This window comes from Puma concolor, chromosome A2, assembly GCF_028749965.1.
Source record: "Puma concolor isolate L17-30 chromosome A2, mPumCon1.1.hap2, whole genome shotgun sequence".
NCBI classification, from domain to species: Eukaryota; Metazoa; Chordata; class Mammalia; order Carnivora; family Felidae; genus Puma; species Puma concolor.
The window spans coordinates 118,768,239-118,785,411 of NC_141668.1; the positions used below are offsets into that span (position 1 = coordinate 118,768,239).

General features: G+C 46.4%; 1 protein-coding gene across 2 annotated transcripts in view; it reads right to left on the reverse strand.

Annotated features, from left to right (window-relative positions):
- The window catches only part of SLC6A11 (solute carrier family 6 member 11), a 135,014-nt gene extending 119,746 nt beyond the window's left edge, over nucleotides 1-15,268 (reverse strand). The window contains exons 1-4 of one of the 2 annotated variants that reach the window (XM_086697428.1): nucleotides 14,923-15,268; nucleotides 11,816-11,950; nucleotides 11,559-11,699; nucleotides 8,181-8,271 (exon numbers count right to left, since the gene is read on the reverse strand). In XM_086697428.1, the coding sequence (XP_086553554.1) occupies nucleotides 8,181-8,271; nucleotides 11,559-11,699; nucleotides 11,816-11,950; nucleotides 14,923-15,181 (626 nt within the window). In that variant the 5' untranslated portion in view covers nucleotides 15,182-15,268. The remainder of the gene's footprint in view (nucleotides 1-8,180; nucleotides 8,272-11,558; nucleotides 11,700-11,815; nucleotides 11,951-14,922) is intronic. The other variant, XM_086697427.1, reaches the window with a different exon arrangement.
- Between the last annotated feature and the right edge of the window lie 1,905 nt (nucleotides 15,269-17,173).

Here is a 17,173-nt window from a genome sequence, read left to right on the forward strand (position 1 = left end):
AAACCCTTTGGAAAGGCACCAAGGTCCTTCACACTCGGCTCCAGCCTTGCTGGCTGCCGGCTCTTCCCCCAACACCTCAAACATTCTCCCGCTGTAGGGTCACAGCCCCCGCTACTCCTTCGGCCTGAGGCCTCATCCCCCACATCCACATGGCTGCCTCCCTCACTTCTCTCAGGTACCTGCTCAAATGTCACCTCCTTAAAGAGGCCCTCCTTGGTCCTGTGACACTCTTGTTCCCTGCCTGCTTTTTCTTCAGCAGAACGATCCTGACTTAACCTAATACTTTCTGCGTATTTGATTGTCTGCAAAGCCAGCTCCACCAGGAGAGTATGTTGTTCTGTTTATACCGTATCCCAGAACCTACAATGCTATCTGACATATAGTAGGTACTCAGTAAAGACTTGTGACTGACCAGATGCTCTGGCTCCTGCCTACTTCCTCAGCAAAGCCCCCACCATTCCCCAGGCTCCACATGCAGTAGTATGGCAGGTAAAGTCTACAAGCCTCAACATTTAGCTTCAGGTCTTGCTTCGGTTCTTGCTTACGCTATTTCTCCACCTGGCATGCTATTCAATCACTCTGCTGGCAAACACATAAACTTCTATTCACCCTTCAAAACACAGCTAAGCCTCATCAACTCCATGAAGCTTTCCCCAAAGCCCAGACTTCCTCATCTTGGCCCAATGCAACCATCCTACACATATCCGTTGCTTTGTATTTCAAAAAATCTTTTATTTTATCACATCTTTACTTTCCAGCTTCCCCCACCAAGCTGTGTGCTTCTTTGGGGACAGATAGCACCGCCCCCTCATGTTTCTGACTACTGATAAGGTGTCCAACACCTAGTAGGTTCTCAGAAAATGTCAAAAGAACAACCAGGTGAAGAAAATGCACTGAGAGTTCTCCAGGTCCACCATGAGGGGCATACAGACCTGGCTGATGAGACTTCTCTAAGAATGTTTAAAAGAATCCACGCAGACTTTCAAAGATGTGGATGACATCTTCCTTGTAAAAATTAGCTACCACATATTGAACACTTGCCACCCGGAAAGCATACAGGCCTCATCTCTTCTAACACTCCTGAAAACCCTGAGAGTTAGGTCCTATGACCCTCCCATCTTCAGAGAAGCAGATGGAGGTTTAGGAGGGTAAGCTGCCCGGGGTCATGCACTGGGCTGGTAGAGGAAGCGATGACTTAAACTGGATTCTAGAACTTGCCGCTCAAGTCTACACTGTGCACGTCAAGGAGGTAATACACTGGGAGTGGAGTACTCCAAACTAGCAGGAGTAGATGGTGCCATGCAGTGCTGGGTTCTGACTTAGGGAAGGGTCGGGGGGTATTTCTGAACCTGCAGTAGGAGGCACTATGGCTGCTTCAGACACACAGGCTGACGCTGCATGAGGATCAGCCATGAATCCACACCTGTAGAGGCAGGGGCAAAGTGGGGCACCAAGCCTCAGTACCAGGAGCTAACTTGGGCACCCCACTTACACCCCATCAAAGTTAGTATGTGTTCTCCCCTTTAATCCTCAACAGAAATCCACAGAGGCTGGCAAAGCAGGGAATGTGACTAATTTCCAACTCACAAATAGGAAAGTCAATCACAAACATTCTCTTTCTGCACTCAGTCCTTTCCAAAGGGTCTAAACTATACCGGGCTCAAGACAGGGGAGGACCCATTCAATCCTCATCTCAGCCCTGCAGGTGAGTGTTATCATGATCATTTCCAATTTACAAATGAGGACAATGAACTTTGAGGAGTTAAGAAACATCTGTTCAGGGGCACCTGGGTGGCTCAGTCGGTAAAGTGTCCGACTCGCACTCAGGTCTTGATCTCGCGGTTTGTGAGTTCGAGCCCCGCGTCGGGCTCTGTGCTGACAGCTCAGAGCCTGGAACCTGCTTGGGATTCTGTATCTCCCTCTCTTCCTGACCCATCCTCCGCTCATGCTCTGTCTCTGTCTCTCAATAAATGTTAAAAAAAAAAATTTTTTTTTTAAAGAAACATCTGTTCATTTATTCACCCTTCCACTTACCCATCTCAACTAGTATTTGTTTTTTTTTTTTTAATTTTTTTTTCTTTTTTTAAAAAATTTTTTTTTTCAACGTTTATTTATTTTTGGGACAGAGAGAGACAGAGCATGAACGGGGGAGGGGCAGAGAGAGAGGGAGACACAGAATCGGAAACAGGCTCCAGGCTCTGAGCCATCAGCCCAGAGCCTGACGCGGGGCTCGAACTCACGGACCGCGAGATCATGACCTGGCTGAAGTCGGACGCTTAACCGACTGTGCCACCCAGGCGCCCCTCAACTAGTATTTGTTAAGCACCTAGAATGTGCTGGCAGAACAGGGAACAAACGAGGGCAGCCCTTCCTGGCATGGGGCTTACATTCTAATGGAGTGAGGGAGAAAATAAGCAAAGATGCAGGGATTTCAGTAAGGGTTACGTAGACAATAAAACAGAGCTATGGGGTTGAGAGGGGCTGAGTGCTGATATAGCTGGGATGGTCAGAGAGGGCTTCCCAAATGACATCTGCATGAAGATTTCATGGTAAGAAAGAGCCAGACACATAAGGATCTGGTGAGGAATCTTCCAAAGGGAACAATAAAGACCTGTGACTGAGCATGGGTCAAGTACGTACAAAGGACAGAAGGAAAGCCAGGTGGAGGAGGGCGATGGTGGAGGGGAAGGAGTCTGAGAGGGAGGCAGGGCTGGGCCCTGGGTCCACAGGAATCAGGGCTTCACTCCAGCTCCCCTGCCTCCCAAATTTTGTGTCCAGAGAAAATCAAGTGGCCACATGATTTAGAAATAATGAAATTTTAAAACCTTGTCCAGTGAAGATACACCAGAAAGATAAGACCACACCCTTCTGAACAAAGATACAGAACTGAAAACCCTTAGAGCTTAATTCAGGCCCAGCACACAGTATGTGCTCAACAAATGCTGGTTGAATGGACACCACGCAAAAGCGATTTTAATTGTACACACAGCAAATATGGACTTGCTGGAGACACGTGGACTAATGGAATCCAAGGCCTGATGTGAAGACAAACCAAAGCCCACCTGATGCCACGACGGTGGTTACACTCTTGGCAGTACTCAATCCCAGCAGAGGACACAGGCTTAAAATTTAGGACTGCAAACATATTTAGATAAATGCTCAGATGCCAGAAGCATAATGAGTTACTAAGAAAACCAGAACGGCCTAATTTTGAAATTTGACATGAGAAAGACAAATTGCCCCTGCCCCATAGGCCCCTTGCTTGAGCCACAGTCCAAGACTGACCCAGGGCCCAACCTTTTCTCACTGGCTAAGCCATTAGCTTGTACCCTGAAAAGGGAAATGAGCCTGTAAGACAGGGGGTGGGTTGGGCCAGGTGCCCTAGGTCAAGGTGAAGCTATGGCCAGTCATGTGCAGGGAAGTAACACCTTGTACCTGATTTTACGGCAGTTTAGGGGCTTGTCTCACCTCCGCTTCTAGAGGGCTAGAGTTGCATCCCACATTTCTGCCTCCTCCAAACGTGCAGTGTCCTTCCTATGAATACCACGAACTCACACATTTATGGAATGAGTGAACGAGCAGGCAGCCAAGGCAGTCTATTTGGACCAAGCAGTGTGTGGGCCTGAATGAGGTCAGAGGCAGTAAGGAAAGGTACCAGGAGCACCCTGAGGTGGGGCATCCGTGAGCCAGCCACACAGGGAAACAAGACAAAGAACCAAAGAAGAAATGCTTCTGAGGAAACTTGATACAATACTTGAAGAGCTGTCACACTGGCAAGGAATTAGACACGCTCCATCCAAAGCCCCAGAAGTCAACTGTCAGCTGAATTTAAGGAAGAACTCCCTCCCAGCAAAGTATGTGTCAAACTGTGCTGCATGGACGGCTAGCATTCAGGGAGTGGGGGTAGGGTGGGGGTAGAAAGGAACGACTCCAAATGATTCCACAGGAAAATACATTTGGTAATTTGAGTTAATCAAAGATAACAGATGTTCTTGCCAAAGGGCACAGTTTTCAACCCTTCTCAAATGCATGCGGCCCCAGTGGCTTTTCATAGGATGTTATGAACATCTCACAGAGTCTCCTTTCCAAGCTCATCTCTGGGAAGAGATGAATTAGAACCACCTGACAGGGGCGCCTGGGTGGCTCAGTTGGTTATGCGTCCGATTTCGGCTCAGATCATGATCTCACAGCTCGTGAGTTCAAGCCTCGCATCAGGCTCTGTGCTAACAGCTCAGAGTTTGGATCCTGCTTCCGATTCTGTGTCTCCCTCTCTCTCTGCCCCTCCCCTGCTCATGCTATCTCTCTCAAAAATAAATGAACATTTAAAAAATTAAAAATAAATACATACATACATAAAAGAACTGTCTGACAAAAGCATGTTATGAAAAGGTGATTGTCACACAGGTATCTGAGTACTTTTAGGGTGTAGAATTCAACACTGCACAGATGATACAGATGCAATCTAATAGAAAACTAGAACCATGGGTTCATTCTCCCATGGACTTTCATCTAGAATGGCCACGCAGTAGGCCACAAGGTTCAGTTACACACGAGGATGCAGATTAGCTGTCTCCTCCCACCACTTTGTGTCCAAATAAGTTGATGATATGGATAGTGCAAAGGGATCCAGGAAGCAATCGATGCTGTTGGCCAGGGACCTTAGTGACAGGATGAATTCTTGCCAGAACCCACTCTCAGTTTTCGTGTAGTATTTCCAAGAAAATATTGCCTGCCTGTCTTCCTCGCATGCATCTATGCATTCTGTAAATATTCCTTGGGGATCTTCCACAGACCAGCAGTAGTAAGTAAAGCCAGACAAGGTGTTCCTTTAGGACTACCTTTTGGTGAATACAGACAATAAACAAACACATTTCACACACAAAAAAAATGATTTAATTGAGGTTTTCTATATATGACACAAAGGAAATAAATGGTGAGAAACAATGTAAGTTACACAGAGATCTTCTCCATTGTGGGGTTTCAGGATCGATTCTCTAAGGGAGCAAAGAGACCCTGTTTTACAGACCCTCAAAATATGTAGGTCACAAGTAAGTCTCTGTAATATGCCTCTGGGAAATCATAGCCCAATGGGGCTGGGAAAGGCCACACCAGTCCACCTACCACAGTAATCCTCTCTCTAGCACATGTCTTATGTATGCTGTATTTGACACTATGACTCAGTAGGTCTGGGGAGGAATGGAGAACCTGAATTTCTAATCAGGTATTCTAATGCCACTACTTTGTAGACATTTAAGTAACACTATTGTATCAGGAATTAAAAAAAAAAAACCTAAATAAATGGAGGGCTATACCATGTTCATGGACAGAGAGGCTCAAACACAAAGATATCAATTTCCTTCTAATTAACGTAATCATTCAATATACTTCCCACCAAAATCCCCACGAAGTTATTTTGTTCTTTATTGTTGTTTAACATGACAAACTGGGTCTAAAATTCATTTGGTAGGCAATTTTGGAAAAGAACAAAGACAAGTCCCCACATGTCTTACCAGCTCCAGGCTTACAATAAAAATGTGGGTGTAGTATTAACACACAATTAGCTAGAGAGACAAATGGAACAGAACAAGAGCCCCAAAGTAGACCTGTATTTTTAAGATAACTATGTATGGAAGATAGCATTATAAATCATAGGAAAAAGATCAATAATTCAGTAAATATGGCTGGAAAATTTGATAATTTGTATTAAAAAACAACAACAGCCCTGAACTCCTACATCATGCCATGTACAAAAATAAAATTCCAAGTAGATTATATTCTTAAATATGAAAACACAAAACTTTAAAACTTTAAAATTTTTAACATTTATTCATTTTTAAGAGACAGAGTGAGCGGGGGAGGGGCAGAGAGAGGGAGACACAGAATCTGAAGCAGGCTCCAGGCATTGAGCTGTCAGCACAGAGTCTGATGCAGGGTTCAAACTCACGGACTGCAACATCATGACCTGAGCTGAAGTCGGATGCTTAACCGAGTGAGCTACCCAGGCACCCCAAAACTTTAAAACTTTTAGAAGAACATATAAAAGATTTTTTCCCCCAACTTTGGGTAGGGAAATACATCTTAAATAAGATACCAACTGTGCAAACCAAAAAGAACAGACTGGCAAATTTGACTTCAATAAAGTTAAAACTCCAAATGCCATAAATAAATAAGAAAAGCCACACACTAGGGAAGGCAATTTGCAGCATATTTATATCTAGAATGTGTCAAGATACTAATATCTAGAATGTGTCAAGAATTCCTACCCATGAGGAAAGACACACAATCCAAAGAGAAAAGAATACGAACGGGAAGTTCACAGATGAGGAACCCAAATAGGGAAAAACACATGAAATGTGCTCAACCTCGCAAGTCATTAGAGGAATGCAAATTTAGAACAGTCGGATGCAAAACTTAAAAATTAACCAGACCAAATGCTGTCTAGAATATGGAACAGTAGAATTCTCATACACTACTGTTTGGAAAGTAAATTAGAACAATCCTTTCAGAAAGCAATTGGACGTTAACTGATAAAACCGATAATAAACATGCACCCTACCATTAGCAATCCCACTCTTAGGTACAGGCCTAGAAACCTTCCTTCACGCACACAGGGAAGCATGGGCAAGACATTTATTCAGTGTTCTTAGTAACACTGGGAAACTAGAGAAAGTCTAAATGCCCATCAAGAGGAGCTGGCTAAATACAATGTAGTCTTTTTATACATTGAAATACTATACAGCAGGAAAAAATAAATGAACCAAAGCTGCAATGTATCAACAGGGGAACATCTCAAAACCAAAACTGAGCAAAGAACAAAGTTGTAAGAAAAGTAATGGATACCATCAATAAAAAACTTTTAAGTATGCCACAAAGATCTAGGTACTATTTGGGAGATGTATATATAGCATATATATAGCTAACATACAAATAGTTTATATATAATTTTATATAAAGCTTATACATTTTTATAATTTTATATAAAGCTTTATAATTTTTATAATAAAAGCTTATTAATGTTTATAATTACATATTAATATAGAATGTGTATATATATGTATGACACACACACACCAACTATAAACATGAGAATGATAAGTCTAAATTCAGCATCATGACCTCTAGAGAGGGAAGGAGATGAATGGTATCTGGGAAGAGAATTAAAATGACTCATAAAACCACTGCCCCTCTACCCTACTTATAATCAGCATTAGGGTAGGCAATGTTCTTGAACAAAGCCATACTTTTTTCAGATTGAATAGTCTCAGAAAACATTTAGCCCAACCTCTGACCCACAGAGGAAACATCTCTTCAATACCAAAAACAAGGTGATCCTTCTACCTCAGAAGACCCCAAGTCAGGGCCGCTGTGTACTGTTATGCAGGTTGGCACTGTACAATTCTGGAGCACACATTTCACAATATGAATGAGTCCCCCTAGGGTTGTGCAGTGCATGACTTCTATAACCATACGTGGCAGCCCTGTAACTGCCAGGTCACAGACCCCTTTGGGATGTTAAGGAAGAATGCCCACCTCTGGGGAAATGCCCATTCACACAATTACTGCCTGTAATGTCGGTGGATTCAGACACCTCCCCAACAATGCTTAGTGACCCTCCACCAGGTAAACACTTTCAGGGTTGGGTGATCACAACCTTCAGAAGTACTTGCAGACCGTGCTATGAAACTAACCTCTCCCTTAAGCACATTTAAACTTGCCTCTTTAGAACCTCTATCCATTCAAGTTCACCTGCTTCCTTTGCACATGACACTTCAGGTACTGAAGGAAAGCTAACCTGCCCTCTCTGCCCTGGAGACTTCTGCTTCCCAGGCTAAATACACTTCTGACTTAGCTTATAGCAAACATGCTATGTCTCCTCTTTTGTTAAAAACCCTTTTTTTAAAAACTATCATTTTTAGCAAGCATTTCCTGCCCTAATAAGCAACCAGGCATGCTGACATGCCATCAAAGAACAAGAAAACATTCCTCTCAGCTGCTCCTTTAGGAAACGTGTAAAATCTCCGCACTGGCTTCCAAAGCAGTCAAACGTCCCCAGAAACCAGGAAGTGCGAAGCCAGAGAAAGAAAGGGTCAGACTTTTTCCAAGGGTGGGGGCAATGTTAACTGAGCAGAACCAGGACAGAGGCCCCACAGGCCAAGGGACACGAGTCACTTTCCACTTACTCCCAAAACTCCATGACGGGAGAGGTGGCGTTCTGCAGGGACACATGACTGTGGTTGCTCACGTTCAGTTTCTGGAACTCCACACAATTCTCTACAGTGGAAACAAGACAAGAAAGAGAAGATTAACCTCTGCAAGGGCTGGACCTTGGGAAACATTCAAAGCTGATGGTGCAACCAGGTGGTTTTAACTAGCCGCTCTAAGCAAACATGCCTCAGAGAACACCAAGGAGGAAAATCGATCACTTACAGTTTAAATGAGAGGTCTGGTCTGATTAGAACAGGCGGGAAAGGTTTGGGGGCACGACACCTTCTCTCACTTCCACTCCAAATGCCCTATCAAACTCTCCTCCTGCATGGTTCCGAATTTCCTTTCCTTTTTTCCACTTCCCTACAGAAGCCCTCTCCATGGCATTTATCTGTCCCGCCCAGTGGCCCCAGCAGGGGTGGAGGGTCTAAAAGAGTGAGTCGGTCACAGTGTCCCTACGACGGTAATGCATTTGAGACTCCGTTTTCCTTCACGTAGGAAGACACTAATATCGCAACTGCCTCATAAAGATGTAGGAACTGGATGAAATGGCGTGAGCCTGTAGGTGTAAAGAATTTCTGCTTTCTTCCTCATTCCCTCACTTGATTGGTCAATCCAAGAAAGGATTTATTGAACGTCTCATTTCATGAAACTTGATGACCAAGGGGGAGTTGAATTTCCAGTAAAAATATCCAACTGTTCGATCTTAAAGGCCCAGATTGACCCCCTCCTCCAGGGAGACTTCATCTATCTCCCTCCCCTGAATTCTAAGAAAAGCAGAATGTAAAGACCCTCCAAGGAACCACCTTCTCCAACTCCCTTTAATTTTGAAGAGGAGAATCTAAGGTTCAGGAACAGTCAAGGGACCCATATCCCTACCCACTCCCTCCAAAGTCAGTTAGGGACAGAACTGGGAGTCCACTCCAGCCAGTGCCCCATCTCGTGATTATCACCCAGGTCTGTTTCCCACCACGGGACCTGAACCTCTTTACAGCACCCCCGTTTACAGAGCTCTGCGCCAGACTGTGAACTCCCCGAGGGCAGCTGCACTGTTCACTCTGGAGCCCCTGCACCCAGCACGGAGTCAGTGGTCTGCTTCGCTCTGGCACTGCTCTCTCCTCGCATGGGTACAAACCCTCCAACTACATCTGTAGCCTCTGGAGCAGGAAGCACCTCTCACACATGACATTTTTACACAACACAAGTGTTCACATGCTAGGAGAGAAAGGGGGCTGCAAACCAGTGGGAGAAAGGTTTGCCGTCTGCTGGGGAAAAGTCCCCCAATCGTCTGCCTCCTTCCTGCTCCTCCTGGCAAGGACTAACCATATTCTGAAAGCCGGGACGGGGGGGGGGGGGGGTCTGTGGGGGCCACAACATCCTGAAAGGAGTCTGAAAACCTGAGATTATAGGAACCCTCATGCTTTTTTCCAGGGAAGGGAGCCCTTAGTTTTGATCAGTCTCTAAAACAGTGCGTCTCTTTTTTTTCTCCCTAGAGTAAACAAATTTCTCAGACATCCAACAATAACAAGGTATTTTTATTAAAATGACATCTGTGTACAAATAAATGAGTTATAAAGTCCTTGTGATTACAGTACTCATACAACTATCAAACCAGAATTAAATTTATACATTAAATACCAACTACGGAACACAATTCAAACTGATAGCATAAAATGTATGTGTAGGACAATGCCATTTTGTGAAATTAAATGGATTTCCTGACAGGAGAGTGGAGCCAAAGGGAGGAGGCAGGGTCTGTGGAGTTCAGCTTGCCCATTCTTCCACTGGCTACTTGAGAAGCAATTCTACTATCATTTTCCTCTGGTCACACTTGCACAATATCTTCATTCTTACAGTTTGTGGCATTCCTAACTGGACTTTGATGAATACCAAAGCACCATTTACAAATTAAATCTCTGTGATCTCCTCCATTGGCCACCATCATCCTACTTATCAAGAACCCATCTTAAACTGTAAACATGCACAACGCTGGGCACTGAAGTCTCCTGACTGTCCTCGGTGGAAGGTGGTTGTGCAGATAATCTAGAACATGTGCGTATTTTTAGAGTGCCCTCAAAATAAACACACACAGTTAAATTATCATGGAGGACTTGCAGGCCTCCAAGAATATATCCTTGAATTTTAATTTGATAAACATCTCTATGAAGTCCCCAGCCAAAGAAAGGTTAGGAACCAGTGCCCTAAAGAGAGATAGTGAGACCTCCACACAATCCAACAGTGGGAGCAGGGCAGTCACCACAACACTGGAAGTGACATCACAGCACTTTCTAGACCTACTACTCCCTACTCCCCCTTCCTTATGCTGATAACCAACATCCCACCCTATCTTACCGTACCTCAGCCTGCAGGATGAAATGACCCTTCCAGGGACAACCTAACCACAGGTTATAACACAGATGGTGAACAGCTTAAAGCATGTGTGTTCATTCCAGTCAAAAGGCAGTGGCTGCCTGGAGCACTGCTGAGAAGGGTTCTGAGGCCAAGACTAGGCTCAAAAGGATAGAGTTCTACAGTCAATTAGTGATGTCTGCTCTGAGCACAGCCATCACAGATAGGGAATAAATATGTTGTTGCTTTCCCTGGATTTTAAGACACCATCTTGATAGGATGGACAAATTGAAAAGCAAACAGCACATAAGAATCCAAAGTAATCTAAAGAGTTATCCATTCAAGGAAGTGGGAGAGTGGTACATTCAAATTTCTACCTGGGTTAGATTGGGAAAGTAAATAAGCAATGTGAGCTGAGTGGAGACTGTGGCCAACTTGTGGACAGATGCCTTATCCAAAGACAACTGCTTATCAGCCCCAGCTGCTGTCAAGCAAGACTGTGAGAATGTGGGTCTGCTATTGCCAGATCTTTTATTTATTTATTTTTTTCAACAGAAGTGGGAAATCTGGATTTTCATGCGAGGTCTTCTGGTTTTTAAATTTTGGCAACCAAACACATTTTTGAAATTCACTGATCACTGAGTTAAAGCCTAACTGGTCTACAGGCCCATGGTTTGCAACCCTTGATCTAGCCTGACCCGTTCATTTTACAGAGGAAAATCTGACACCCAGAGGGGCCCGGCTGGAACTAGAGCCTGAACCCCTCTCTGCCCACAAAGGGCTCAGTCTCTGTATTCAGCAAAGCAAGGAAAGAACATCACCATTCTTCTACCCATGCCAATTACTGAGCCAGGGCAACCAGACCCAGTGCAGAACTGATCTCCAGTTTCAGTGGAATCTGGACTCATGTCAAGAGGCCAGGATTGATGTCCAGGACAAGGGCATACCCCCAATCCCTGGTCCCCCAGCAGGACCTGCAGAGAGACCCTCCCTGGGGACCATACCTGTGTTCCACTCATGCCCACAGGTAGCCCAGGGGAGCTCGGTGGTGAAGCAGTTGCTCAGGTAGAAAATGGCCCATGCCAGGATAATGATGTAGTACACGTTTAGATGGGCCTCGATCACCTGTGTTGCATAGCCAATGCCTGAAAGAACAAAGGGAGTGATGTGGGTCTCTTACCACCTTGTTAAAACAGTCTCAGCTGCCTTTCACAGCCTGACATCACCCAGGCACCATTTCATTCTTGAACTCAGTGCTTACCTTCAAACAAAGGGCAAACTTTCCTCCAACATGTAATGCCACCTTCACTCGTGAACTGTCCCAGAGCCGTTTCCAAGAAAAAAACAGGAATTCCACAGCAAATAAAAAACACCACATAGGGAATCAGGAACGCCCCTACAAGGATGCAAAGTAAGGGAATGAGGTTAAAATTGCCTCTACTATTTCGAGTTCAGCACAAGAAATCTTTAATAATCACCTACTATGTGCAAGACGTAATGTTCGCTGAGCTTGAGGTCAAGTTCACACCTTGACGACCACAGTCAGAAAACATGGCCCTGGGTTTGTGCTCTCTGCACATCTACCTCACATCTCCCAGCCTCAACTTGTTCATCTGTAAAATAGGGCTTTTAATATTTAACATCCGTACCACTTATCTCACAGAAATGTTGTGCATCTAAGATGATAATGTAAAAAGGAAGTGTTCTCTTTGCTTAATTCTATAATGTATATATTTCACTCTCTAGCACTCTTTAGGTTAAATCCATTCTCTCCCTGAACATTACATTCTTCTTTTTTATCCTAAAGTAACCTCAACAGGCTAGGTGAAGGGGACCCCTTCCTCCTATTTACTTTGGAAGTGATCTGCAAAAAAAAAAGAAAATACTTTTCATTAAGAAAAGCATTCTCAAGGAGATGTGCTATTAGCAATATGGCGCCCCAGTACATGAGACCCAGCTATGGAGTTGACTTATAAGGGGTTTGCAACAAGTATCTATCTCCCCAGAAGGCTGACTCTGAATCAATCTGAGAAAGACCGCCATAAGCTTTAGTGCTCCTATCCTGGTACACAATACCCACTGCCTGGGCCTTTCTTTGAAACAAATGAAATAACTCAGGTGAGCATGAGCTACTATAACCAGAAAAGGATTTTCCAAATCCCTCATTCCCTCTCACCTGTTTAATAACAAAGCTTGGAAACACATGCTATTCCTCACGATCTAATCTAACAAATGAAGGCTTTAACTGAAATTGCTTTTTGCTAAATGAAGTCTCTTCAGCCTTAGAACTAATAGCAACAATTTTGATCAAACCTGATAGTAGGACCACATCCATCAAATTTTGAAAGCGTCTTTGAAAAGCTTTTTGGGGCAAGATACTGTTTTGTTGTTGTTGCTGTTTTCGTTTTCTTAGTTTCACATTGGGAAAGAAATCCTTTAAACTAGTGCTGGGATCTATGAATAGAATTGTATAGATTTTTTTTTTTAAAAGGCAAGCAGTGGATAATCAGATACCCCAGCTATAGCAGAAGGCAAAAAGTGTGTGAAAGGAACAAGACGGTCTGTTTGCTGAATATAAATCTAAGTGATTAGAAGAAGCTACAACAGGTTCGCTAATATGCTGTGAACCCTCTAGAACCTAACAGCACTTTCTGAAAGACTTCTAGCCCATGTATTCGCAAAGCTAGTACTCAAGATAACTACCTCAATTAAATCAGGATATTTGTGTGCCCAGTGGGGACTCTTGGCGAGTTAAAAAAAAAAAAAAACCTACTAATTTTTAAATTTTACTCACTGCAACTTTTTTTTCTTTTAATCTGTGCAGAATTTGTAATTAACCCAATTTACTCTGTCGCCTCCTTTTAGGAATGCATTGTTTTGGTATAACAATTTCCTGTATTAAAAAAAAAAAGATGTTAAAACGATTTTTGCCTGGGACTACCCTAAACAGGGTTTCCACAGGTTTCTAAGAAGACATGGCAGCTAATAAAGGCTGAATCTGGAAAAAGGCAGAACTCAGCTGAGGCCACAGGGCACGTTCCGGGTCTCCAAGTCCACTCCCTCTGTCCCCAGTGCCAAGCCACCAACACCGGCGGCCACTTCATTACCAGTGCAGAGCAGGCTTGGAGCAGCCTGGGCTTTCAGGATGAATGTCTCCAAAGAAAGGGCCTGGGCCAAGCAGTACCCTTCTCGCTCTCCCTGCAGCTGCTCGAACAGGAAGTCCTACTCCGAGCGGCCTAACAGTGTGGTCCCTGCCAGCCAACTTCTGAGCCACCTCCACTGGGGTCTTGGGAATCTGCTAGAGGGGCAGGGGCACAGCAAAGAGGGAGGAATACATGGACACAAGCTTTTCCTGGGAGAAACTGTGCCATCCACGAAGGTTTCACAAGGTCCCTTGCCACACACCTACCATCTGTCCTGCTGATAGGACAGGTGGAGGCTCCTAAAGTCCTTCAGCTGAAAGATTTGAGGATTCACTGCAGAACCTCCACCAAACTGACTCGGACAAGCCACTAGGAACAACTCTCTCATCACCTTCCTCTCCCTGTCCCCCACTCCACACTCTCGAAGCATCTCCTAAACATTAAATCCGTGTCGTTGCTCTTTGTCCGTGTCTCTGACACCGGTAAAAGAAACCGCTTGGTGCCAGTGCTTCCGCCAGATAGGCCCGAAAAGAGGACCTAGTAAAGGCCTTAAGGGCAAATGAAAAACGGGGCGGGCAATCGAACATCAACACCTCGCCCAAAAGTCCTCCCTGTTGTCAGTCCAATCCCAGTTTAAAACAAGGCCTTGGTGTCAGAATCCCATCTTTATCTCTTTATGGGGTTACTTCTCTGACCCTTTGCATCCTCATCTGCAAAATGGGTTTGCCACTGCCTGCAGAGATGACTTTAAGGATGAAATGAGATGGAGGGAAAGCTGAGTCTGGCATTTCACTAAGTGCTCAGAACCCCAGCCTACACGGATCCTGATCAGAGTCCTTTTCCTTCACACTGGTTTCCAGTTGGGAAAGCTGAGGCTCCAAGGGGCTGTCTCCTGCCCCAGACGCTAAGGCACTTCTCAAAAGCAAGGAAGGGCTCCCAGCATGGGCCTCCACCCGACGCTGGCTCAGAACACACCTGGCGACCACGTCCTCGCGTGCTGGCAGGCGGCACATTCAGGTGCGAAGAAACGTGCACATGCGCCCTGGGACAGGCGAGCCTAGCCCCGGGAGAGCTCACGCGCCAGGTGGCCCAAGGCAGGCACTCCCCACGAGGGTCCCGCTACACGCAGGCGCGGGAGGGGTCACTCGCTCACCCCCTTGCTCCCCGCCCCCACCGGGCCGCTTTCCCCTCCTCATTCCCGCTCACGCCGCGCGCGCCGCCTCACCTCCTCCGTTCTTGTAGCACAGGTAAGGGAAGCGCCACACGTTCCCCAGCCCGATGATCTCCCCAGCCACGCTCAGCACGAACTCCACCTTGTTGTTCCAGTGCCCGCGCTCGTGGACCGCCTTGTCGCGCTTGTCGCGCGGGTCGCGCGCGGGCGCCGCGCCCCCGCTGCAGCCGCCGCCGCCTCCCAGCGCCTCAGACTCCCGCGCCTCCTCGGCAGCCTTCCCATTGCCCAGAGGCAGCGCCTTCTCCGCCGTCATGGCCGCGCTGGCTGCCTCGTGCGCCGGGCCCGGCTCTGCGCCGCCGCCCCGGGCGGGCTGGCTTTTCAGGAGGCGCGAGCGGGCGGGAGGGGGGAGGCAGGGGGTGGAGCTGAGGGGCCGGGCCGGGCCAGCGCGGGGACCGGGACGCGGCGCGGCGGCCCGGCCCTCAGGGCGCCCACGCCGCCTCAGCCCGGCAGGGCCCGGGAACCCGCGAGCACCTTGCGCGCGCCGAGCACCTTGCGCGCGCCGAGCACCTTGCGCGCGCCGAGCACCTTGCGCGCGCCGAGCACCTTGCGCGCGCCGAGCACCTTGCGCGCCCTTCCTGTTCTCCTTCCTACTGGCCTCAGCCCAAGAGTGGAAGCGCCCATTCAGGCCTAGGTTGGGCTGCTGACGCCAAACCCCCAAATTCCACCACTCACTGTAATCTCCAACAGCTTGGGCCTCGGTTGCCCATCTCTAATAAGAGAAGTGGGCTCTAGACCAGGCATTTCCAACTTTAAGGTGCACACCAAGCTCCTGCAGGTCCCTGCAGATCCTGATCCAGGGGGTTGAGCTGGGCTGGAGCTTCTGCGTTCCTAACAAGCACCCAAGTGCTGTGGATGCTGCTGGTCCGGAGACCACACCTGAAGGTAACAGGGAGTAAATGAACTCAATTTCTTCCCACTTCTCAAGGTTTGTGAGCTCCCATAGGATGGGTACACCTTCATGTCTTGTTCATCCTCGTGCTCACTGTTCTAAACACAAGGAGGCAGGACAGTGTGGCAGTTAAGGGCATCTGTCTGATGACAGGCAAACACAAGTTGAATCTCACACTCCACCTGTCTGAGCTGTGTGAAGTCATCTGACCTCTGTACCTGAATTTCCTGATCTGCAAAAGGAAATACCAACAATGCCTTTCTTAGGGTGTGTGTGTGTTTGTGTATGTGTGTGTGTACTTAATGAGAAAATGCTTATAAAGTACTTAGTACGTTGGAAGTACTCAATGAACATTAGCATTTTTTAGCATTATCGTACAATGTGTAGTTACACAATGTACATATGTGTGCATCTTCTTGTTTACTATCCATCTCACCACTCAAGTTTAAGAATTATATACACTGTATCATTCATTATAATAGCCACAGAGCTTAGCACAAGACCTAGCACATAGTAGGTGTTCAGTAAATACTTAGGGCAAAAGAGGGAGAAAGGGAGGAAGGAGAAAGGGGAAAGAAAATTAGTGGGCAAGGAGCCACAGAGATAGATCCACCTCTGTCATTTCACAGCCCTGGAGAAGCCCAACCACATGAGCTGTTACTAATGCCACACACTGTGCTCTCCATCCATCCCTTGGAGCTCCTTCTGGGGCTCTCTCAGGAAGAACCTCCCCATCTGGTAGCCCTCAGCCTCTCCTTTCATTCTGGCTTACAACTGCTCGAGTCTCTCCCCACCTCCAACCCCCTAGAAAACCCTTCCTGCCTCCATCTTCCCATTTCAGGCCTCCTTCCTCCCCTCCCCCCTCACTACCATGTTTCTTGAAAGAGTAAGTTTACATGCTGCTGGCCCTGTCTTCACCTCCCACTCATTGCTCAGCCCATAGCAATCTGGCGCCCACTCCCACCATTCCTCTGAAAGTGCTGTCTGTGAAGTCCCTCTTCTTTTGGCAGATCTTACAGTCCTTAGTCCGTCCCCATCCTGCCTGATCTCCAGGTAACTTTCTGCACCATTTCCCCCTCTTGCTGTCTTAAAATTCACACTTGCATGCTTTTCTTAACACTGCCTGCCTCAGCTGCTGTTTCTCTCCCTGCTTCTGTCCTCTTAAATCTCATCTCTCTCATGGCTTTATCCGCCCAGTGAAATACTGATGGTTCCCACACCTCCGTCCCCATGCGCTGTGCAGGGTATGTTCTAAAGCAAAGATCTTGCAGTGTTTGGGGTGAGAGTAAACTGAATTCAGGTAGATGTGGGGTCACATCCAGGCTGTACCCCTTATGAACTATGTTATCGCTGTCC